The sequence below is a fragment of the Lutra lutra genome, chromosome 1 (assembly GCF_902655055.1).
Source record: "Lutra lutra chromosome 1, mLutLut1.2, whole genome shotgun sequence".
NCBI classification, from domain to species: domain Eukaryota; kingdom Metazoa; phylum Chordata; class Mammalia; order Carnivora; family Mustelidae; genus Lutra; species Lutra lutra.
In genome coordinates, this window is record NC_062278.1 from 104,141,731 (window position 1) to 104,167,808 (window position 26,078).

General features: G+C 39.2%; 1 protein-coding gene across 4 annotated transcripts in view; it reads right to left on the reverse strand.

Moving 5' to 3' along the window:
* Nucleotides 1-207: 207 nt before the first annotated feature.
* The window catches only part of PEX5L (peroxisomal biogenesis factor 5 like), a 225,798-nt gene continuing 199,927 nt past the window's right edge, over nt 208-26,078 (reverse strand). For all 4 annotated transcript variants that reach the window (XM_047731164.1, XM_047731155.1, XM_047731142.1 and 1 more), the window contains 7 exons: nt 19,422-19,538; nt 16,925-17,068; nt 13,898-13,968; nt 12,413-12,610; nt 11,607-11,772; nt 11,063-11,220; nt 208-5,881 (listed from right to left, as the gene is read on the reverse strand). In XM_047731164.1, coding sequence (XP_047587120.1) covers nt 5,677-5,881; nt 11,063-11,220; nt 11,607-11,772; nt 12,413-12,610; nt 13,898-13,968; nt 16,925-17,068; nt 19,422-19,538 — 1,059 coding nt within the window. In that variant the 3' untranslated portion in view covers nt 208-5,676. The remainder of the gene's footprint in view (nt 5,882-11,062; nt 11,221-11,606; nt 11,773-12,412; nt 12,611-13,897; nt 13,969-16,924; nt 17,069-19,421; nt 19,539-26,078) is intronic.

Here is a 26,078-nt window from a genome sequence, read left to right on the forward strand (position 1 = left end):
AGCTTAAAAAGGAAATCCCAAGATTTTAAACATTATTGAGCATAAAGAAGCATCACAGAAGAATTTGTCTCAGTATCTTTAGATTAGACTAGATTTGCAATATTCATAGATATACAAAATATATAGAAATGTCTTTTCTAAAGAGTTAATAAATGCTTGTTATAGTTTGTAAAAAGTTTATTAAATTAATCAGGTTTTTTTTTTTTCCAACCAATGTAAACAAAGCTGGGCAATGAAAGTTGAAGAGGGTTTCAGTGAGGTGATATGCGGGAAACCGAAAGGATGTCGGTAAAAATTTGGGTTTGCTTTATTTCCTTTAGCTATTGGCAACATATTCAATCATAAACATTTCTCACATTGCACAATTCTTTTATGGTATCTATGCAAAAATTTTATATCTCCCAGTGAAAATGTCAGACTACCTAGTTGAGTGTGTATGTATATCTCTTACCATTTTTGTCTTTTTTTGGTCATATCATTTCCCCTCTCCTGGAAATTCGAAGAAAAAAAAAAAGACAACATTTTATTGTTGAGCAACGAACTGCCTGCTGTTCCTTTTTTTCATCTTAATATTCTTTTGAATGCAGGTTTCTAAAAGTGTCCCCAGGAGCCTGGCAGGGTTTTGCTATCACACTCTGCTCATTGCAAGTTGTTTTTCTCTTGTAGAGAAGGTCCTGAGAACACAGTTCTGGGATTGGGGCACTTGTCTCCAGAGTGCGTTATTTTGGTATTTCTGCAGAGGTTGCCGGTAGTGGAAACCTTTTTCAAGGCAAAAAAAACCACACGAGAGTTTGGTAAACCTCACACTTTAGTTTTCCGGGTTTTCTCCTCTTAACTGTTTAATGCCTCCACGTGAGAGTCTTTGCTGCACGTTTCAGGATTTCTGTCTTTGGGCTTATATGTCTGTGTTTGGGGGTATATGGGATGGTGACAAAGCTGTTACTAACAGAAGTTTGTCCTACTGAGTTTTGCTCCCTCCATTTCTGGTCTTCTTGCCTGTATTTTTTTCATAAAACAAGGGTTACAGAAAAAAACAGTGAGAGGACTTCCAAATTGGTTCTGAGTGACCATGAAATCACCTCATCATCCCTGAATTTCAGTGTTTTTAGACATAGTTCACTGATTTAGCATAGAAATGGGGCCATGTTGAGGACAAGGATGCAACACCGCACACACTGCTTAACATTTGTGGAAATTAAGTTCCCCTGTCCACTTTGCCTTATGATGGTTTTCATTTGCCTGACATGACCCTGACCTCCCTACCTTTTTTAGAATGTCAGTATTTCTAACTTATTCCTGAATTTCAGAAAATATTTGAAATGCACTATTCAGAATTTAGAACCCCCAAAAAAAACTCTATGGAGGCAATCAACACACTTTTGTCTGGTAGCATTCAGACACACGGACTTTGTTGGAGCTTTGGATCTGTTGTGCCTCAACTGGTTTTTTAAAAATTGTTTAAATGTTTAAGTACCTGGATTTCTCAGTAGATTCATTTGGCAATGCATTCGCCAGACGTGTGAATATCTGTAAAGTTCAGTGTGGTAGCATGAAAACAATCTCGAGGATAAGATATTAAACTCAAATAGTACGACTTTAACACAAAGTTCATGAAAATGCTTCCTTATTTGGAAGCCAGGAAAAATAAGGTAACCTATGAGACTTAATCATGCACTGGGTAAATTTACATTCAGTAGAGTTTATCTTGCATGCTTTGGTTAATATTTGAATAGGCAGATTTGCAAGTACTAATGCATGCGTTATTTTGTACCTGAGGTTATATGTTTTATTTTTTAAAAATTGCCTTTTTACAAACCTTATGTCAGAGTTCATCTATGAACACTCTTTAAAAAAATATATATATCTACTTCTTAGTTCAAAACAGTTTAATTTCAACCAGTTCTATAAATACTGAGATGACAGGGGAAATGTGCAATAAAATCTGGAAAGGGAATGAATTTGAAATTATTTTACAAAGTTGAAATCATGTGTGTTCATGTTTAACAATTTCTAAAATATGAGGCCTCGAAAAAGATGGCACACGAATTAAGCCTTCTGTTTCTAGAATGCTTTCAGAATCATTTCAAGGTGTAAAACAACAGCAACAACGAACTTAAAGTGCAGTCCAGTCTTGTGGAACTGATTCAGGGGCAAATGAGGAAGGGACACAAAATGACCATCTTGTTTTCTTTTTCTATCCCCAAAGAACTCACGGATAAAGGATAGGGAACAGAGTTTAGGAGCTCCTGTTAAATGTTGGGCTAGCTATAGTTTGGATCAAGTCTTGCTTGTATAGCAAGAATGTTCTAGAAAGATTTATCTAGTTTTAGTTCCTAAACATGGACCCAAGATTCAACACAATAGTTCTCTTTACAGTAAAGAAGAAGACTGGCATAAAACTCTGAATGTGAGTGTGTCCTGGACATTACAACCTGGTTAAGTATCACTGATTGGCCATTCCAGTTGAAATGCAGATTGGCTGAGAAAGCACAGCTGCTAGTTTTCTGTTAAAGTTTCCTGGTGGACAAGAGCTGCCTCTTTTTCCAGGAGTCATGGGGAACGATCTTCAGAGAAAGCAAAGGGAATGATGACTCAGTGTGATGGGCCCAGTAAGGGGATGCTTTGCTCTTTCTCTTCCTTATTCCTCTACCTCTTCCCCACTGTTAAGGTACAGCAACATGTGGAAACAGCCCCCTAGACATAACTATAACATATTTTGAAATTCAGCAATGACCACTGGCTTTCAGTTCTTGAAAGATATATCTAAGCCTCTGAACAGCCATTCCAGTAAAACAGTAGTATCCTCTAAGGCATCATAGGCTTGCTTACATATTCAGTAATACAAGAAAAAAGAAACTCAAAGCCTTTCCAGGTGCCTCAGAAAGGAAATGAGGACACCTTGCCCTTTGAAATGGAAAGAAGTAATTTAAATGTCAATTTCAAACCACCAGGGTAAGATACCCAAAACAGTTCTGCCTTAAAAGAATGTGTGTATACTTAAAAATGTATACAATAAAGACTGTTCTATCATCTTACTAATTTTTGTTGGTGCTCTGATTTCTATAAACTTTCACTTGTTTTTTACTAACTGTTTTTACTTAATTTTATTTAAAAATATTGTTGAAAAATATCTTGGGCAATAGTTCTGCACTTCCTGAGAGGCAACCACTATGAAAATCTTGGTTCTGATAGACTCTAGATATACTGGAGAAAGTCCTATTGAATGTTCTGCAAATTATCAAATTATGATGGGAATGGAAAATTGTCTACTCTCCTCTGAAGTCACTTGTATTCTGACAGCAAAATACAACTTGGGCTGCAAAATTTTCCACCACTTAACAACAATCAAATTAAAGTATCCTGCACTTACCCTACTGTTAGGCTTTAAATTGTTAACTGACGTCATGTTAATATTGCAAATTCAGTTACTGTTGAAAGTGTAGAACGGCATCATAACAGAGACCTGTGTTTGAATCCTGTGTTCAGAGGCTCCTAGTGGACTATGATGGATGCAAATCAGCTTGCCAGCCAGTGAATGCGCAGAAATTGGGAGGAGGAATGTGCAGAGAATGGATGCTCTTCTATTGGGGATATCTAAACAGCCAGCTGCCATCAACTTGCTGGCCCCAAAGTCCTTCCTAGACTGAATTTTAAGATTCTAAAATTCTAAACAATATTCTTGAAAATTTTGTTGAGCTTTGTTTGCTTCTGAGACTGGAGGGAAGTACGCAAAGACTGGGTTGTCACTATTGCCCAATGGTGAATGCCTTAATGTCTCTGTCTCCTGCTGTCCAGCTGGGGGGCACCACCTTTGCCCTAGTGAGCTTCAACAAGACGAAAGCTTGGCACACCACTGGGCCTTCAACTCTTTGTCCTTATAAACTTGATAAACTCTTTGTCCTTATAAGTTTTAAAAAACTGTCTGTTGTTATAACGTACGTAAACCTCAAGGACTTGTGGTTTTGTGGTTCCTTGAGGTCCCTTCCTACCGGAGATACTTCTGAGGTAACAGAGGAGAGGATTTCTACCTGCACTTTTCCCCCCAGAAGAAGCTAACTTCCCAGTCAATTAAACTGTCTTGACTCAAATGCTGTTTGCTTGGTAACTATCATCATGAGAGTAATCAGCTACTACTAACCAAAGAAAGTGAGGAAAAAGTTGGGATTGGATTGCTTTGGGGAAGATTCTGGAGGAAGGAAGGAGAAAAGACAAAGAAGAATAGGACCACTTACCAGGACCAGTTGCTAGAAATGGACACTGGCAATACTATATTTTGGTTAGCATTTTGCAAACAACTTTTCTAATTTTTTAAAAAATGATGTCATTCCAAATAATCACCAAGCCCCAACAGGCACAACACACCATTAAGAAGTGAGCAGAATGTATCAATTAAATAAAACCACCACCAACAGAAAATTTCTGATACTTGATAAATATTCAAAATGAGAGCCAAAAGGCATGCATCTTTCATAGTAAACCTCTGACATTCAGTGAGATTCAGCTAGAAAATATTGATCTTCTATCACTTAGAATGCAAAAGGCTGTGCAGTGCAGAATATTATGGAACTAAGAAAACACTTAATTTTTAGGAAAAAATGTATCACTCTTACGAAATACTCTTTAAAATATTAATGGTTTAAAAGGAATATATTGGTGTGCGGGGCAGTTAGAAAGCAAGTAAAATATGACATTTAAGCAAGTTAATGTTAAGTCTATAGAAATCACGTTATCATCAAAATTCCTCCCTGCAGAGAATGCATGACGGGACGGGACGTCTTCTCTTGCTTAAGTTCATACAGTCCCAGAAAAGCATGAGAGTAAAATCTGTGTTTGACCTATTTACACCCTATGTCATACCTGCTTTAAGAAAAACTCCTTCAAAACTCTACACTATGAAAAACTATTTTCAGGAATTTTTATTTGGTCCATTGATCTAGCAAGGCCGAGTTCTCAAGTCTTTCACCCCTAAGTTAAAAATTGGAGCAACAAAACAAAACTCCAGCAAGGCATAAATAAGGTATTAAAGTGCATATATACAGTCCCAGAAAAGTTTTGATTGGGAACAGCAAAAATTTCTAGTGCAAAAACTGCTTTTGCCAGCAAAGCTCCCTCTCTGGAATCGAAGGGCTACAGTAAAAGTTAAAATTGGAACAGGTTTAAGCAACGCCTCTCTTTAGTCAAGAGTTAATATATGTGCATGCACCTTGACCCGAACTATGTTGTAAAAGGGGGAGTTGCGGGGGATAGTTCAGAAACAGTCAGAATTCCCTGATCAGAGGCAGTGCTTCCTTTCTCCACGTGTCCCATGAGCAAGTTCCTTAGATGTGTATCAGCTGCGAATGGGGACAAACCCCCGCACAGGACGTGTTTTGAGTATGCTTGCAGGTAGGGAAGAGTATTCACACACCGTTATTTCATCTTGGTTTGTCTTTGTGTCTCTCAGTTCTTCTTTTGAGCCCAACCTTGACGCTATATAGAACATTTTGTGCTTTTGAATCTGAACAGAGCCTGGGCATTGTCTGTAAGGAATTCCCTTGCGTTATCTCACCATGGCCTTTTGGACGTCTGGTTTGTCCTCTTTTTTTTTTTTTTTTGAATTCATAATAAAATAGTTTTGCATTTCTTGGTACAATCACACAGACAAGGATTTATTATTTTTAATTGCTTTCTTTTCCTTCAAGGATCCAAGTTGAAAGCTCGTAGGAGGACATCCAGGTCGCCGAGATTAGCCGCCTGGAAGAGTTCCGGTTGGTCCATTAGAGAGAGTGCGATTCTGAGGGCGGCCCAGATATTTCCAGAGATGGCAGGATGAGGGACCTGCTGTTGATTCCTGCTCTTTCTTTGCAAACTGAGGGCAGTGAGAAAATTGCTGACCGCTTCTCTAAGAGGGTAGAAAAATAGACATGTAAAAATGCAACAAAGTTCGACTTAGCAATTTATAAAACGAAATGGATTAATTTCTCTTAATCCTAAATGCTAAATCATCCCTCCGTGGTGCTTTAGATCATCAGGTGAACAACCTTCTGATTCTCTCATGATTCTTTTGTGAAAAGAATCATTGTTTAGTATAGTGAAATCAGAAAGAAAAAGGAAAGCAAATTTTATTTTAGGACTGTCTTGTGGGACGGAAAGAGTAACAGTGAAACCATTGCTAACTCATTAATGCTTCTGCTTTTCTCCACCTTCAGGGATAATTTAAAGACTTAATCCATTTGCAAATGTGATTTATATAACAAGGGTTGAAGAAGAAGCATCTGACCCTACTCAGAAACAAAGTGGTTTAAGGGATACCTGGGTGGCTCAGTCAGCTAAGTGTCTGCCTTTACCTCAGGTAGTGATCTTGGGGTCCTGGGCCCGAGTCCTGCATCGGACTCCTTGCTCAGTGGGGAACCAACATTTCCCTCTACCTGCTGCTCCTCTTGCTTGTGCTCTCTCTCTGACAAATGAATAAATAAAATCTTAAAAAAATAAATAATTTGAGAGGAATAAAAAGAACAAAGTGGTTTAATTTTTCCCATTGGTGATAGAAATATGGGAGGTCACTGGGACCGAGTTGATTTGTTACCAGAGTATCTGGGCTTAGAATCCTAATTTCTTATATTCCCAATTCTCAGTTTCCCCAACTGTGTAATAGGAAGAATAGAAGCCACTTTAAAACCTTGTTGTGTGAGGTGCAGTTGGATCCATTTATGTGAAAGCTCTTATTAAGTTAGATCAGTAGTTCTCCAAGTGCGGTCTGGGGAACTCCAAGGGTCAATGAGGTCAAAATAAGTTCTACGATAATCCCCAGAAGTTATTTTACATTGCTCTCATTTTCTATGATGGAATTTTCCAATGATTACATGATGTGTGAAATCCCAGTAGACTGAATGCAGAGGCAAATACGAGAATGTCTCTATTAATCAAGATATTTAAAAACACTGGAAAATGATAAAACAATGCCACTATTCTCACCGAGCACGTTTTTGTTTTGGGGAATCATTATTTTTTGTAAATAGATAATGTTAACATGTGGTTAATTCCTATGTTTAAATACATCTTTTAAACTATTCTCCATTTAACATCTAATAGAGTAAATATCGATAGAATCTACAGAAAAGCCTCTGGAGGTCCTCAGTAACTGTTAAAAGTGTAAGGTGGTCCTGAGAACATGAAGTCTGAGTCAGATGTTGCCCACAGGCCTTCCAGCTCCTCCCAGCCCAAGCTGCTCTCTTGCTCCCGGGTCTAAGCTCTCAGGACCCCTGGCACTGGAAGCACGTGTTCTGTATCTGACAAACTGGGCTCTGCTGAGAGTAATGACTCTGCTTTCATTTGTGCCCGCTTCACTCTCCTTAAAAGCTTCTCGCACGTTTGATCCCATGTACTCCTGTGAAGTAGTCATGAGTGAGAACTGGTGGGAAGCTCTGAAGTGAGGCTGGACTTCTGAGTCCGTGCTCGTGGTCCAGGCATTTGTTCATCCATAGGATGAGATCCGCCAGAAGTAAAGGGCAATCGGGAGACGGTGGCACTGTGCATGGCGACCTGGCTAATGGAAAGGAGTGGGGTTCTAATTGTCCTTTCTTTGGGAGGGTTAGCAATCAAGCGAGAGAAGAGGGTTTATAAAGAGATGCATGTGTGGAGTTTACTTTGGAGGCCCTTTCTGGCTTCCTTGTCACAGGATGGCAGCTCAGATGACAATGACTCCCTTTCTTCTCCTCATCCTAGACTTGTAAGAACTCAGGGGAGGAAGATCTTGGAACTCACACAGGCACAGGCCACTCCTAGCTCCCAGGTGTGTGGCAGTGGTCTCTGAAGGAACTGGGGAAAAATGGAATAGTCTAACTTGCTAGCCCTACCGAGCGATGTGAGGTTTTTCCCATGAAGAGCGTCTAAATCTGTTCTCCAACATGGGAACACAGAGTTCTTTTGGGAGACTCAGAAGATTGTGCATGTAGATGTGCGCATAGTTTTCAGATGTTTCACACATATGTGTGTGAATAAGCTGTTCGTGTATGTCTTGATTAATAACATGCATTCAGTAAAAGGGTTCCTCATTTTATAGTATCTTTCCCTCCATATAGTAATACTAAAAAATTACCATCAAAGGGGATGTGATCTATGTTTTCATTAAAACATATTTAAAATTTAAAATTTAAAATTTACTTTTTATTTTTTAAAGATTTATTTATTTATTTGAAAGAGAGAGAGAGCGCGAGAGCGAGCAGTGGGTGGGGTAGGGGCAGAGAGAGAGGGAGAGGGAGTCTTAAGCAAACTCTGCACTGAGCACAGAGCCCTACTCAAGATCAATCTCAGGATCCTGAGATCATGACCTGAGCAGAAACCAACAGGCACCCCATGAGGTCCTCACTTTTGAGAAGGTGAAGATTCTTTTTGGCCTAAATTCTACTCTAGGAGCTCCTACTGACAGAGGGGGAGTGTCTTATACTACACCCAGGTTCCTTGCCAACAATTTCCTCTTCTTATTTCAATTGTACAATACTGGGGAAAGGCTTGCCTTTGACTCTTTATAGAAAATGTGCAATGACAAACAGCCAGGGATATAGCCACATACACAGACATTTGTGTTCTTGAGGGGTGTGTCCCAAGGTTCCGGTGGATATGAAAGAATATGAACCAGCTCAGGGCTTTTTTCCTGAGTCATATCTCTATGGAGGGTTATCTTTTCCTAACTATCCACTTACACCTCAAGTTAAACTTATTTTCAGAATTCATTTAAAGCTGATGTCTCTCTCAATGGTCTTTTTTCCTCAGGAAAAAAAAAATGCGAAATGTATAGTACTTAAGATTTTCCACATGTGGAATGACAATAAAAGACCCACAAATCTCTGCTGAGATGTTTTGAAACTTTGAAGTAGTCTTGCAGTCAAGGTTGCCAGATTTACCAAGAATGGCAAATGCACAGTTAAATTTGAATATCAGGTAAACAGTTCATTACCTGTAGTATGAGCATGTCCCATGCAATATTTGGGAAACACTTACCTGAAAGTGTATTTGCTGTATCTTGGAAATTAAAATTTAACTGGGCATTCTGTATGTTATTTGGCAACTCTAAAACTGATTTGCTCCTGTACAGGTGACTCTCATCTAGAGGATTAAAAATTCTCCCTCAGATTTGCGCATTTCCACCTATCACGACCCTTTCCGGCTGCTAGCTAACGGTTACCCTCGTGAGTCTTACACCTGTGACTGCCAAGAAAGTATTTTATTGACTTCTCAAGTATTGTTTTCTACACTGTAATGAGGAGTTCCATTTAAGAAAGACTCATCTGGAAGCTTTATAAAAGCCTCCTTTAATTGAATTTAATGTCTACAGGTACATACATACTTACTTCCACTTCCCCTTGTTTCAAACAAAGGTATCTCCTAAAGTACATATATACAACATAGTGAGAAAATAAGTGACTGGAAGGGGTGAAGATAAAATCAGGTTAGGAAAGTGAGACGAGAGCAGGAATGAACTTAGTATGCAAACCCGACAGGGTCAGCCTTAGCCAGCTGGAGTGGGAGGAGACCACGCAGGCGCCCTGGGGCCCTTTGTGTGGCTGCTGTGAGGCCAGCCTCCCGTGGTTCCCTTCACAATGTCTGGAAAATAAAGCAAACCAGCTGCTCCGGAGTCACTCAGCTATTCCTGGCTTTAACCTGAGTGAGGTCCTCTTAGAGGACTGGTGTAATCCAGTGATTAAATGTTCTAAGATTCTTTTAGTATAAATGAAGCAACCAGTTTCTGAAACCTCACTGCCTCTGACACAGTCCCCAAACACAGTTCAGAAACAGGGGCTCTTCAGATGTCAAAAGGATGCTCTCTGATGACTTATCTGAATAAATAATGATGGGGTTACTCCTGATGATGGCCACTGTCATAGTCATGGTGACAGATGCCCACTACTGCTCCGTGCTTAGGCAATTTACATCTAATCTGTGCAACGATCCTGCAGGCTGAATATTATCTTACCACTTTTTTTTTTTAAAGCAGGTGAAGAAATTGAGGCTAAAAGGTGTGGGCTCAGAATCACGAAACCAGTAAGTGGCAGAGCTGTGATCTGAACCCAGGCTTTTCTGATTCTAAAAGCCTGGCTCTTTTTGAGAAAGAGAAAGGGTTTATGTTTTTTGTGGGATTTAAGACTAACAGTTTTCTTTTTTCCAGTTGTGAAAGTAATGCCTACTTAGAAGTTGAAAAAGAAGAGAAAATTACCTATACTTTTAAAAAAGATTTTATTTATTTATTTGAGATAGAGAATGAGAGCAAGCAAAAGAGTGAGAGAGCAGGAGCAGGGGGAGGGGCAAAGGGAGAGGGAGAAGCAGACTACCCACTGAGTTGGGAGCCCAACATGGGACTAGATGCCAGGACCCTGGGATCATGACCTGAGCAGAAGGCAGACGCCAAACCAACCGAGCCACCCAGGTATCCCTCACCTAGACTTTCCTTACCCAAAAGAAATGAAGGTCATTCATTCCTGTTGATGAGTTAAAAATAGAATGTAGGAAGGATGTAGACTGGATGATGAAGAATAATGAGAAAACAAGAAAGACATTTTAAACCATAAGCCCACATTTTAACATTTGTTTTAAAGAAAATATTTATTTCTTTAAAAAAAAATTAACTACTTTACTGGCAAAGTAGTTTTAGATAACCTGGACTTTTGGTTGTGCTTTGCCCAAAGGCTGGCCCTAGACCTTCTTAAGTCATTTTACTGGGTGGCCCTGCCTCACCTCCCCAAGGTTCTCTCTTTCTTTACCTGGGAAATGAAGGGTTGGACAGTTCAAGTTTCTCAAAGAGTTGCCTCAACCCATGCTGACTGATTGGAAATCACAGGGGGAGGTGCCCAAGAATCTTCATTCACCAGATGCCCTACGCAATTGCCACTCTCCAAAGATGGAGAAACACCGAAGCAGACTGTTCCCACTTCAACAGGCCTCAGGAGGCAAAGGTTCAGCTGTTCCCTTAACAAGAGGAGGAGGGCTACTCCTACAAAAGGAGATATTTTCACTGGCAAATGGCCTTTCAGGTTAGTCCACCTCAGTCCACGTGGCTCCTGATTCTCAGCCTACGACCATACCGCACCTGTAGGCGCCCAGATTGATGCAGCTGATGCCCAGGTTGTATCTGGATCGGATGAAGCCCGGCTGAATCTCCAGGGCACGTGTGTAGGCCTCCACGGCTTCCTCACTGCGGTCTCCATTCGCCAGCGTCGCCCCCAGCCGGTTCCATAACGAATAGTCCTGATGACAAGAATCCGAGCCAATAACCAGCGTGAGCCACAGTGACAGAGTATTCCCATATTGCTCGCAGAAGCAGCATGGTGGCTAGACATCTATTCAGGGCTCATGGGTAGGGACCATGATGGTGGAGAATTACTCAAAAAATGGTATGGACGGCTCTGTGAAATGACTTTTCGTCCATCCAAGAGCAGCTACCATTGGATGCTGTCGGACAATTCATGTTTCTATTTGAGGTACTTGAGGATTAACAGCCACAGTAGCATGTTGTTAGTACTGATCACTTTAACCATTGGATGCAGGGAAATAAGAGCGGAAATGTCCAAAGTGTAGCTTGTGAGAAACTTATTTTGAACAGAGAACCCTACGGATTCTTGTTGTGCACTTACCTCTGGCCGAACAGTTAAGGCAGCATTAAATGCATCGATAGCTCTATTAAATTCTCCGCTCAGGTGGAACAGTACCCCCAAGCCTGTCTGTAGGTCTGGGTCAATCATATCTCCATTTTGGTGGGCAGCTTCCAGATATAATTCCTTAACTCCTTCCAAAACAGAGCTACGAGGGAAAAAGTGGAGATGTGTATTCCAAATAGTCTGAACATATATTATTTACTATTATGTCCTCTGTTCCAAGAGAACATTACAGACTCGAAAAATTATGCTTAAAATATCTTTGCTTAATGAGAAGGACTATTAATACTGCACATTAAAAAATACCTGCTGATTTTCATGAATTATTGTACACAGAAACAGACTGTGCTAAGTAAGGTCTTCACAAGGACAGTTCCATTGACCCTATGCGTGCCAATGTGGAAAACCACAGGGCTCCACGAGAATGAATTTAACATCCTGATTTACTACTGAGAGAAACAAAACACCTAGAAGGAAGGACTTCCATTTTTACTCATAGCCAGTTCTCAGGCTTTATGAAACTTGGTGCATTCTATAATTTATTTTAGGTTAATTATATGTACACAGCCTTTTGCTTTAAATTATGGTACTCTGGCAAAATGTCTGTGAGTGCCCACAATCTTGATCATGTGTCCAGTTGTTGGTTCTGGTCTCAGCATCAATCTTTGTCATCAGAGTTGCTCTTCTAGCATTCCTGCTGCTGGTGAGGCTTGTTAATTACCCTTAAGGTGCCTAATTGTGTAACAGGGTGTTGACCGCTGACTGTAATTTAATTAGCAGGATACCTATCAACTGGAGACTTGGACATCCTCCGGGTAAGGCCTGGAGATCCCTTCTTGCTCTTCACAAGGTATTTGTACTTTGGGTTTTGCTTAATCCAATTCTTTAGAGCCTCACAGGCATCCTGCTGGTGGCCCGTGTTAGTGTAACTCACGGCCAGAGCCATCAAAGCTTTCAAGTTGTTGGGCTGTAATTCTAAACACCTGCAAGAAGGCATAAATAAATAGGTAAATAAATAGCCAATTTCAGATTTTTTTCTGAGCTAGAGTCTAACAGTTCTTTAGAAAATTTGGGGTTGTTACTAATTAAAGGGTGCAAAAGCATGGCTAAGTTTATGTTAAGTCCTTGGAAAATATTTATTTATGTGAAAATTGGGATCTAAGTATATTTTTAAGAAAGTTAAAACTCATCTTGATGAGTGCTAGGTCCAGTAACTTAATAAATGGTTTACAACCATAGAAAGGGTGGCTAATCCTTGCACAAAATTTCTTAGGAGTTCATTTCATGAGGACAGATAGCATTGTTTTAGTGCCACTCTACTATTGATGTATTAAATGTATCATATCCACAAAGCATACTGACTTGAGGTAAATTTGATTCAGCAGAGATGAAAGGCTGTATAGTGTTTTAAAAAGAAGAAGGAGAGTCCTGTGTTTCTAAAAGACTACTGATGTAGCTTTACACAGGGCACAGGCTACAGCTACTCCCCCTCATGCTATTTCACTAGCCTCTAGCAGGGGCCTTTCAAACTTGGCAATGCATGAGAATCATCTGGGGATCTGCTAAATGCAGAGGATGTAATACCGTCAGCCTGGGGTGGGACCAAGACTGGGCGGGTCTGACAAGTTCCCGGGTGATAATGAAGCTCGGGTGATAATGAAGCTCGTAGTTGCTGGAAAAGACTTAGAGTAGCGAGCCCTAGACAGTACCTACATCAGTGCTTTAGGGAGAGATTATAGAGGGACCGTATGTTGTATAGGGAAAGGGGAAGTTGATTAAGTAGGGGTGATTTTTTCAGGGTACACAGAGGGCCCTAATTAAGTGAAGTGTGATGCTACATCCACCCAAAGCAGTCTAGACCTTTAGTCATGGGCTCAGTGGTTGTCACTGAAACTCTCTCAGGAGAGTCTCTGTAGACACAAGGAGCTAAAATCACACTGAGATTATTTTGAGTATGTTTCTTCTGAGGAAAACTTTCAAATGCTGCAGAAGGCTAGAAAGTTAAGAGAAACTAAATATGTATTGAGTCTATTTTATGACCACTTTTGACATAGTCACATTTGTGTCAATGAAGGTCAGCTGATTTGGGGATGACAAAACACTGCGATTTAGGAACATTATTTCTTCATAGATTCTTGTTTCCTACAGCTAAGTACAATGTGGCATCTCAGCACTTATCTTGGCCAAATTCTTTACAATGTACCTAAGGGTCAAAGATAGCAAAAACAGGAAGTGACCCGGCCCATGATTTTGCACTTAGCTTCATCTACCTTTGGAGGGCGACAATAGCTGCTTGTTCGTTTTCATTCTCTGCCTGGGTTATCCCAAGGAACTGCCATGCCTACAAAAAACAACTGAGGTCAACATTGCAAGAGGAAGCAGATTCATTCCTGTGCTTTAGATCCCTCCATGCAGAACAACCTGTCTCAGACTCGACAGTCTTGTAAAAGGGAAAAATATCATAAGCATTTCTTTATTCAAAGGCTCTTCTGACATCTGGGTCAAGATCCTCTGACATTTTGACACATTCTCAGTATTTACTCTCCTGTGACCCATGGAAACATTTGAGTATCTGAGATTTTACGGTATAGGTGCCTTAAAACCAAAAGATAATTATATGAAAGTATGCATTTGTGAGGAAAAGGGATGGAAAATAACCCAGAAATATTGCTGAATAGTGTGGACTTTATATAGCAAGGAATCTCAAGATGTACAAAATGAAATCAATTTGTACAGATGCAAGTCTGACTGTTACTATAAGAGCTAACAGAAACTTTAGGAACTAGGGAAAATAAAAACAAAACTCTCCATTTTAATGTGTTCATGGTTCTAATATCACTGTTAACATGCTTAAAGCACATATAAAATGTAATATAATACATACATAATTTTATAGCCTACACTTATACTTTATATTTCATCATAAACACTTTTCATGTTTCTACAAAATCCTTATACTTATAATTTTTAATTTAAATTTTGTTGGGTGGATATCCTATTGTTGACTCAACCAATAACCTATTACTGTAAGGTAGTTTCAGTCCTTTGCTATTGTCAACAATGTGAAGAATATCTTCAAGCAGATAACATTTTTCATATCTGGAACGAAAGTTTTTAGCATAACAAATTTCTCCCTATATATTTAGAAGAACAATAATTCTCACACCATTACAAGAACAATCCCATGAACAAAACCTCTCATTACATATACTGTCCTCAAATTTGCTGGGGATGGGGGTATATCAATTTTTAAAAACCCTTTAAAGGGGTTTGGGGAGTGCATAACTACCCCTACAGACATTTGAAATCAAAACTATATGACGATACATAGAATCATCCTCAAATGCTGTAAAAATTATATTGGCTTTATCATCCTGAGTTTTTATTACCCATGCCATATAAACTCATGAAAATACTGATTATTTCCCCTCCAAATATCAGTTATTCTTTTATATCTATCGATTACACACAGAGAAGCCCTGATGTTGACTTCACTCTCCATACATCTTAGTTTGATGAAAAATCACTCTCTAGTGGCTTCTCGCTAGCCTTTGAGCATGGTGTCATTTTCACTGTTCACAGATCGTCCTTTATCTGATTTTGGAGTCTCCAAGATTCAGAAGCCCTGAGTCCTTGGTTGGGATCCATTAGTTACCCAGTGCCTTAATCCTCTCATTTATGAATCTGACATAATAACGTATGCTTCTTTTTTTAACCTTCCAGGGTTATTGTGCCAAATTATATAATACACTTGAAAACACCATAGCATTTAGAAATGTAAGATGATATTCTTTTGGGGGGATGGCCTATAGTTTTCTACAAAAGTAATGACTTTCTCTTCTGTAGTGATTCATGTATCTTCTTAAAAATTCCAATATTTCGGTTCACATTCCAATTCTCAGTTCAATCTCATTCCACTGTCAGTGTTTTGACTAATGAGATACCAGGGATTTAACACAGTAATCGGTTTACTCATTCTTTCTATACAAACTTTAAGTACAACCAATAATAATAATGAAGGCTAATTACTGATGTACTAGACACGAACTAAGCACGTTATTTGCATGAACTAATTTAATCCTCACAACACCCAATGAGATAGTTATTATAACTGTGACTTCCATTTTTATGTATGAAGAAATGGAACTGAGACAGTTTAAATGACTTGTCTCCGACCACATGGCTCATGGCTCATGAGTGGTAGAGCAGGGATTTGAACCCACACATTTAGGACAGCAGAGCCTAGAAGCTTAACTACTACTCTATAATGCTGTCTCAGCACCATATATACCTCTCCCTAGAATTTCTGCAAATCCCTTATGAGGATTAGTCCTTGTGAGACAATTACTGAAAATCACTCCCAAACTAAAAAAGGAGACTTTACACCTACCACTATCCTATTACAGGCCTCTGCAGGTTTGGAAACATAGTGGACTAAGGGAGGACCTCTCTTAGCGGTCTCTTGGCCCCTGTCTCCATCACCTTCCATACCACAGAGAAAGGGATTTTTCGAACATGGAAATCTGATTGTACCCTCTGCTGAGTAGAGTTCCCTAGTGGTTCCCCTGGCTTTCATGAAATTCCGAAGCTTACCCACCTCTTTCTACCTCCTCTCCCATCATTGTCTTCTCCCCTCAGCCCCCTGGAATAATGTGTCATGCCCCACTGCCCACACACAAACCATTTCCTCTTAACACCTTGATGCCCCTGCTGTCTTTCATTAAGCCCCCTCCTTCAAACCTCAAATGTGGATTTAATTGGAGGGGAAAGCCCGCTCAGAAACCTTGCTCTCTGCTCTCATAGCAGCCTGTGCATACTCTGACATTGCATTTATTACGCTGCATTGATTTATTGACTTGTCTCTCCAGATAGAACACAAATGTATCTTTTCAACAGTTCCATTTTCCCAGCCTGGCACATTTCTTGGGACACAGTATGATATTGTTCAATAAACGTTGAATGAGACAAGGGTGGGGTAGGGTGTGGCTCTAGTCCTAGACAAGACTATACACTGCCCCCTGAAAACTACTGCTCAACCTCCAGGTTGACAATTTTGGTTTGTCATTTCTTGTTTCCGCCCTTTTATTTTGGGGCACTGTGGACACTGCACATTTGACTTGGTTAGAGAACAGGTACCTATTTTTAACTTTTAAACATATAGCTGAGTAAGCCAGGTTAACTCCTTTGGGAGCCTTTCCTTGATGCAAATGTAGCCCAAGAGAGCTCTGTGGCGTCCCCAGTCCCTCATTCACATGCAGCGACTTTGTGAGCCAAGCAAGATGAAGAGAATATGTTACTTCTGCATCTCCGGGGTCCTGAAGAATCGCTGCTTCCATGAACAGAATGGTGACGGGCAGGTCCCCTTCCTTCAGTCTTTTTAAGCCTTCTTCAAATGCTCCAGGCCAGTCCTTGAAGGGATTTTCAGTGTGAAAGTAATATCCCTACAAAATGGAGAAGGGAACTATGAGATCTATTGATTTATCTCTTCATTCTGATATTCAGTGAGCTCTTTTTGAATTTGAATTTAATTAATTTATTTTAATTATTTAACTTATTTAAATATCACTGTTTTTTCCCCTTCCTGTGAAGGTAGTACATTTTCATTATATAAATTTTGGATGATATTATTTTGTTATTGAATAATATAAAAAGAAACAAAAGTTATCCATCATGCCACAACGTATTTCTGCTAATATTTTAGGGTTTGTTTTCTGACTATTCCTCTTTTGCTCTTTTTGCTTTAGCCATTTCCCCCTGAGATTTAAAAAATACAGAGTTTTAGACGTATTTTTGCTAAGTGCTACCACTCATCCCCCTGAAATGTTAAAGCCACACACTGTACATCTGCTTATGTGCTGTGACTCTTTGGAGGGCTACAAACCATTCTACCATCTACCATTTTCTCTACCTTCCTACTCCTTGAGCCAGTTTTTGTCCTATGGGGGGCTATATTTGCCCCATTGAGAATGCGTGTTTTAAAGTTATAGGTCTTTTCTTTAAAAAATTTAAATTGTACAGAAGTATAAATGATCTTTTTCTATGAATATATAAATTAAACAAATAAGCTCATATACACAGTCTTGTAGCTTAAGCCCCACATAGTTTTAGTTTTTAAAATTATTTGCATTGTGCCAAAACTTATTTAACCAAGGTCCTACTGATGGACATTCAGGTTACTTTCAATTTTTTTGTTTTCATAAATAAAGTTACAGTGAAAACTTTGTGCTCAAATCTTTGTCTGCCTATGATTATTACCTTAGGATAGACTTCTAGAGGGATTTATTAGACTAAAGGCTATGAACTATTTTGAGGGCCTTGATATGTATAACTGAATTTCGAGATTTGTCCCAAGTTAAACTCTAATTGGAAATATCTGAGGGAAATGATTTGTTGCAACATTACCAGCATAGGTCATCATAATATCCTTCTAATTTGATAGATACAAATAAGCTAGTCTGTTAATGATGCTACCAAGGTTTTGAAATCGGTTAAATGGAGACTTTCATTCTCCATTGTCACTGAGAAAGACAGCCCTCTTTATCTAAGCCACAGGGTATGTCCAGTTTATGTAGTGGTGTTACAGATATGGGGCCCCAGGGGCGAGGAACTCAGGGTCCCACGCATGCCTCAGGGGCATGAATTATAGCCTAGAGTCTGACAATATATATCAATGTTTTCTCTTCTTGCTTAGCTTTGATTTCTTTGTGGAAGAGGGTTTTTTTAAATAAGATAGTTACTCTGATTTTATGAGATTGCCTGGCCTACTGAGGGGCAGAGAATACTGGGGGAAGGAAGACATTTTAATGACTATGTAGATTGAAAATCCTCTAAGATCGAAGACTATTCATCATCATAGTATATTGCTACATAGGCATTCAATAAATATTTGTTGGATTGAAGAGATGGAAGTTATGCAGAACAAAATATTATTGAGACTTCCTCCACTACAAAAAAATCCATAATACACACATATTATATATATACATATATATACACACACACACACATATATATACATGTATAGTTTTTCCTTCAGTAAGAAAATTCCATATCTTTTTCTATCCTTCAAGTTCTTTAAATTTATTTCTGAAAAGTGTCCCTCCCCTCTTCGCCAAGTGTTCTTATTTTTTTATTATTTATTTACCTATATTTATTTATTTTTTCACCAAGTGTTTTTAAAAGCATAAACCCAAGGGCAACTGGGACTTCATGGGCAATTTGGCTGGTTGTTGACTAAATTCACACATTTGCTGGGGCTCCTTTCAGGGAAATATCTTAGGCTTGGGAGTTGTCCCTGGGACTTGACCTGGCTGTGTGAAGGGTATCTTTTCCACTGAGTTTCTTTGTTAGCTGTGTAAGGACCACCTGTGAAATATAGCCCTAAGCCCCCACCTTACTCCGTTGATACCATTTCTATTAGCTAATTCACCTGGCTCAATGAATGACTAACAAAAATCTTACCCTGTGAGATTAGTCCATTCTTGTTCCAACCCACCCTCAATGTCAGTTAGTTCAGTAACTTGCCAACAGTCAAGATGCAAGCTTTTGGTAGCTGCCAAACTGTATTAATTAACATTGATAAAAATAAGGGTATTTCATTCCAGCTTTGCTGTCTTCACACATTGGAGGATTACATTGTTTTTATCCACCAGGATTTCTTCTAGGTCAGACTGACATTAATTTGTCTACTTAATTCTTGACTTTTCTGCAAAATAGTTAATGACTAATTTATAAAAACATGATGCAAAGATGTTGAGAAAGCTGGTCAGCATATGTAAGAACAGAATCGGTCACCTTCTCGCTGGCCGAGATTGTAACTTGGTTCTGAGCTTCTTGGTTCTCTGATATCCAGTTCCTCCGAGCCATTTCTTCCCATTCTGCTTGCATCTTATCCCAAAACTCTGTATCTGACTAGGAGACAGGAAAAATGAAGAGAGATGGATTTAGGACCATGCTATATCACCTGGTTTATTTCTAGAAAGACAGTTTTCCTCATAGATCAGAATGAGTTCTGAGGAGGAATAAGATGTTCAAACTGGCCACATCCAATGATACTCATGGTTGAAGAGCTCCTGGAGGGTACTTAGTGGTCAGAACGTTGAATTGTATTAGTTGTGACTTTCTCCAGCAGGAAAATAGTTACCATCTGAAGGACGAGGGTCATATATACCAAATTCAGCTAAAAATCCATTACTTGAGCTGCTTGAAGTGTGGGCACTGGGCATACATTTTAGGAAGGATGGTCTTAGAGTTGCTCTCAGGATATGAGGAATTACAGCAATGGCTTTGGGACTGAATGGGCAGTGACTTGGGGAAGCAGCTGACCATGGACAAGGGAAAATAACACTAATTGACCCTACTCTGTGCTAGGCACTGTGCTAGGAAAACACTGAGCATAGAGGATTATGGTCACAAAGCTAGGATTGCATAGGATCAGAACCCCAGTCTGGCTTTCAAGCCCATGCTCTATGGGAAACATGGCATCCTGGTGCTAAAGAATGAAAGACATTGGCTTTCAGTGTGAACTTAACTGAGTCCTCTTAGCGAAGGTCTTGTCTATGGCAGGATGATTTCTTGAAAAATATTACTTTGTGTTTTTCTCCTTATAATTTTCCTTTATGTTTTCCAAAAGGGAAACCAGGCCATTTGCTCCCCTTTACTTCAGGGGAGGACTCACGCAGAAATTTTCTGAAAGATCTGTCCATGGTTGGCTTCTATTTTGTTAAGCCTGAAGAGAGTACTTTGGGAGTCCTGGTATGAGGAAAAAGGGGCAAATATTTTAAAGAATTTAAGAGAGGAAGGGGAACTTTCCAGGGGTGGGAAAGAGAAGTAGGGTGGTGGATTCTGAGATGAGTGGGAAACTGGAGCTTAGCTTTTAGGTTTTTCCCTGTGAACTGACCTGACGTCCAAGAGGGTGACAGATCGTATGACTGGGAAGGCTGACTTCAACTCTGATTCCGACATGGCAGGGATATAGAAACTGGATTTCAAGGAACCACTTGTTGGGGCTTGTTGTTTGTTAGCCATCAATATGATAGACAAGAGGGTAGAGACTCTGCCCTTGATTTCTGGCACCACATAATCCTTCCGTATTTGGTGTCTGAGTCTAAGTTAGTAAGAGAGATGCTTGAAAACTACTTCATTTTCTTTAAAGAAATCAAGGGGTGTTAGTGCTTGAACACCTGAGTCTGGGACTGAGATGCTGCAAATCTTGATTTCTATGATTCTAAGTCTTGTGACTTGTTAACATGCCATCAAAGTTGCCCTTCACCTTTCAATCCTTCTAGTCTTACCTTCTACTCTACCCTCATGTCTGGTGGTGGTTGTTCTATGGTGGAAACTCTTCAAAGTTTGTCTAAATGATAATTATAAGCTTACGGGTATATATGTTCAAGGAAAAAAAGGCCAGATCAATGTGCTTAATCCCAGGCTGCTAACTAAATAGTAGGTCTTGTTATTCTCCTTTATTATGTCCACAATATTCCCTCCTACTACAAGAGCGGTCCTGTCCTTTCAGCAGAGGCCTCCCCTTGACAAAGCCACAGGGCTGCAAGTACCTTGACAAATTTGTGTTTGAGACTCTAGAAGCACATGGAATGGCCATCACTTATCCAGGTTAAGGTTAGGAATAAAACTCAAAGTTTCTTTTTTAGCAAGTCTTTCTAGCAGAATAAATACCAAGTTATGCAAACAGAATGATCTCAGATATACAAGAGTAATGGTTTGATAAAAAATTAGAAAGAAATATGCTGCCATATTAAGAGTAAGTTGTCTGAATGAAGGGATGATGGATGGTGTTTTTTCCTGCTTCTTCGTACTTTTCTGCACTTTCTGCATTTTCTACGAGTATGCATTGCTGATCTAATTTTTTAAAAGGTTCAAAACAACAATAAAACAAAAACAATTATCTATCCTTTTTAAAAATACCATAAACCTGACTATTTAGATACTGAGGAATTTGGAAAAATTTTTGAAAAAAATTTTGGAGACTTGTTTTCTGGAATAGCTTTTCACAGATGTACATTCAGCTTGTCTGCATAGAAACTAAGATATATCTATGGAGTGATTATAAAGTTTACTGATTTTCCCAATTCTTCTGAATTAAAGAATGAAGATGACTTCATAACATGTACATCTGGATTACAAAAGCATGCATCACCTTTCCTGCAGTTTCAAATTAGATCTGTGGATACAGAAATAAGACTGCTGTATAGAACAGGACCTCAGTGGAGGTGAGGTTGCCAAGCTCTTATTTAATGAGATACAACCAGGACTTACTGTTACCACTTAGAATGAGATCTGCTGACTAATTAAAGTGCACAGCACAGATTCCTTTAATTACAGATGACTACTTTTAGCACAATCAATTCTCATCCAGTCTCAGAATCTAGATTTCATTCACGTAACTGCAATTAACACTGCTTCTTTTTTCTATTTCTAATCAATTTTAGAGAAACCTGAAACACACTTGAATTTTAACTTTTGTCAACACGACTGAGGGGGTTTTTATGTATTGATGATTTCTTAGCTGTTCTGGGATTTTGTAGATTTTTAAAAAATACTCTACAGGTAATAAGTTATCTGCTTTCACCAGAAATGAGCAACTTGCAATCCATTTTCATTTTTAAAAATAGCTTTCTGATTATAACAATGATAGATATTCATAAGAAACTTGGGATATATGGTAGAGTGGTTAAGAACAGCAGCTCTCTCCTCATAGAGACACAGGAACAAATGTGGCTTCATCACTGATCTTCTGCAAGACCCTTGACTCCTCTAGGTCTCATTTTCCTTATCTTTAAAATGAACATACAATAATGATATTGGTCAGTTATTATGAGGATTAAATGAGAAAATATATCTGTGGCATGAAACACATGGAAAGTGTTCAATAAGTGTTGGTGTGGTTATTAGTGTTTTGGTATCACTGGGAAAAAAAGAAAGAATGAAACAAAGAGCATCTACAACTTCAAAGCACAAATATACATCTATGAGTATCTTGGTGTTTTAATTTGCTGTAAATACATATCCTCTTCTAGATTCCTTCCCTCTCTTTATTTAAATCTTTCCCTTCTACCTCATTATTTTAAAATTGGAACAAAGTTAAGAAGATTATGGACAAAACAGATGTAGCATAAAATGATATTAAAGAGGAGTTGTTACAACATGGAGGAGGCCCTGAGTTATACTATTCCTTCATAAATAGTATGATCACAGTGATAGGAAACAACAATATATAACATGTTTGGAAAATAATGACTATAAAGAAATGCACCAATAGCATTACTTTTACGGGATGCGATTATGAATAAGTGTGCCATCTCCTTTCCTTGTATTTTTTAGCATTTCCCAAATATTCTATTGCTGACACATTATTTTTGTGAAAAAGTAAGATTTGGTTAAAAAATACTTCTGGGGTGTCTGGGTGGCTCAGTTGGTTAAGTGCCTGAACCCTGATTTTGGCTCAGGGCATGATCTCAGTTTTGAGAGATCAAGTCTTCCTCAGGCTCTGAGTTCAAAGGGAAGTCTGCTTGAAATTCTCTATATCCCTTTCCCTCTGCCCCTCCCCCTACTTGCACATGCTCTCTCACTCTCTCTAAATAAAACCTTAAAAAAAAAGTACTTCTTTTCAATCTCAATTCCTCCATGATGTTTCTCCAAAGACCCTAAACTAGAGGGATCTCTTGCTTCTCTGAGTTCCTTTGAGCTAACACTGTGTACGAGTGGTTAGGAAGAAGAGAGATGTGTGCTAGAAGCTTCTATTATCCCTGTAAACTTGAATAAGTTATTTAAACCCATATGTACATTTTTTTTTTTTGTCATTTGTAAAGTAAGAAGACTAAGTTGGGGTTTAGCTCAGGTTTCTTTTCTACTCAGATTGACTCAAAAGATCAGAATAAGTGGGACAGGAAGTGGGCTTCTACCTTATTCACTGATCTCTAAAAATCGTACTTTAAAGCATTTTCTCAGGAGTAAAATTGACATTTTCCCTTTACTTTTTGGTTGTAAAACTAGAAAATAAAAATGTCTATGAGAATCACGGTAAATGAAATACTAATTAAATTAAAATATAAAGAATAAAAAAATAAGCAATTCAATTTAGAATCTGGGAATTTTAAGGAAGAAAAGCATATTGCTACTTCCCACTCACTAATCTATTTTGGCTATCCTTGAGTTAAAGTAGAGACACTTTCATTTTTGTGGTCAAATGTAATTGTTGAGTAGGAGTGTCCTGGAGTTGGGCTGTGAAAGAACTGTTTGATGTGAGATGGTTTGCCCATTGTGTCTGTGAGGAGTTTGACTTTCTTTTTGCTTTAGACATCCATTGATGAACTGTCACTAGATCAAAACTTAAACACTCCATTCTCTATATGCAAAAGAAAAGAGAGTAGCCCTTACATGGCAAACAATGAAAATCCCTGTGCAGGTTTGGACAAAATATCTGCCACAACAATTTTTGTCAAAGTGAAATTACGTGTAGATCAGTTAGAGACCTTATTGCCCTGGGATCCAACAGTCCAGGCTAGCAAAAATGGCTGAAACATCCCCACTCACATCTCTTATTGACTAAAAGCTAATATTAGTCAAAGATTCCATGTGGCTGCCCAAAGAACATATTCAACCAGGGGCTGTAAGAATAGACGTTCAGCACCCTGTTCAAGAACGGAATAGAATTTCGATTGGTCAGAATTAGTCTGGGCTCTGGGTGCAGTTCTGGGTGTCTAACATAGTGATGGTCATTGGCAAGCTGGAGTCTATTCCAGCAAGAGTACATGGGCAAGAGTAACAGTTTATGAAGCAATTCACTGGTACAGCAAGGTTCAGAGGGGTGGTGGAACTAGGCAAGAAGCCTTAGTCTTGTCTTGCAGACAGAAGAACTAGGGTGAATGAATGGCAGTTCCCGGGGAACAGATTTTTATCCAATGCCTAAAAATGTAATGGGCTCTTTCCTCTTCAGAAGGATGGATTCCTCAAAATTAGAAGTCTTTTTTTTTTTTTTTTTAAGAGAGAGAAGGGTGAGATGGGGGGGGTCGGGGGTGCAGAGGGGCAGAGGAAAATGGAAAGAGAGACTCTCAAGCAGGCCCCACACCCAGCATGGAGACTGACAAGGGGTGCAATCTCACAACCCTGAGATCATAACCTGAGCCGAAATCAAGAGTCGGACATCTAACCAAGTGAGCCATCCAGGTGCCCCAACATTAGAAGTGGAATGACCAATGTGAGGAGTCCTTATAAAGATAATTCACAGATTAGTTTGACTTGATGAATTCTATAATCTCTTATGACTCTGAATATCAGATTATAACATTATTAATGAGCTGATTCATTGATTCAAACAGGAAGTCTCAAAATTTATAAAATCTCTATGGGATAAGAAATGGTCATGCATGCCCTTTCTCAATCTAAACAGTACAGGGAAGAAGACTCATGGGCTTTGGTGTCAGGTATAATGGGCCACAACTGGCCTTGTCCCCTGTCACGTGAACTTCAGCAATTTCGCTCTTTAACTTGGTTTCCTCATTTGTAAAATGTAAAAAAAGTCTTGTAGAGTGGTTGTGTGGATGAAGGAAAACAATGTATGTAAAGGGCTTAAAACCTGTAACATTAAGAAAGAAGGAATGGGGGGCACCTGGGTGGCTCATTCAGTTAAGCACCTGCCTTTGGCTCAGGTCATGATCCCAGAATCCTGGGATCGAGCCCCGTGTTGGGCTCCCTGCTCAGTGGGCAGTCTGCTTCCCTCTCCCCCCCAAACCCTTCCCCTGGCTCACGCTCTCTCAGCCTCTCTCTCAAATAAATAAAATCCTTCAAAAAAAAAAAAAAAAAAGAATGAAGGAACTGGCAGTTTGTGTAATTTCATATTCACAAATGAAAAAAATGACTTTTTAAGATAGAGGGTGCCATATCATAACCTGTAAACTGTGTGGTTCAGAAGTTTGAAAAACGACACTATTGGTACTAGCAATCAACACAGATTTTCTGGTTGCCTCTGGGTTAGACATGCTTCCTTGTTTAATGAAACTGGTCATCACAGCTCAAGTTGGCCAGCGCTTGGGAAAACAGCCCGAGGCTTTTGCCAAACAATGTGGTAGCAGGTTGGTTGCAAAATATGGGGAGAAAAAAATGGAATTGATGGGAAGGAGAGGAAAGAGCACTGCACAGGAAGCTGGAAATAATGCAAGACTTGAGCAGGATGTCAGACGGCAACCAGAACCATTTCTAACAAAATCTAAGATAGTTTCCTGTTTTTTATCTTCTTCCCAGAGCAAGCCGCAAAGAGAACTGGAGTATTAAAACACAAGGAGCAAAATTTGTTGTTCAAATGGGCAGGGGTCATTTTTGAAAGAGCTTTTAGCATATTCATTAGCAAATGAATGCCTTTGTGGAGCCAAAGTTTCGCATGATTATATTCATCGTGGCTCCTGTGGTGTCTGTATTCACTACAGAGAACTG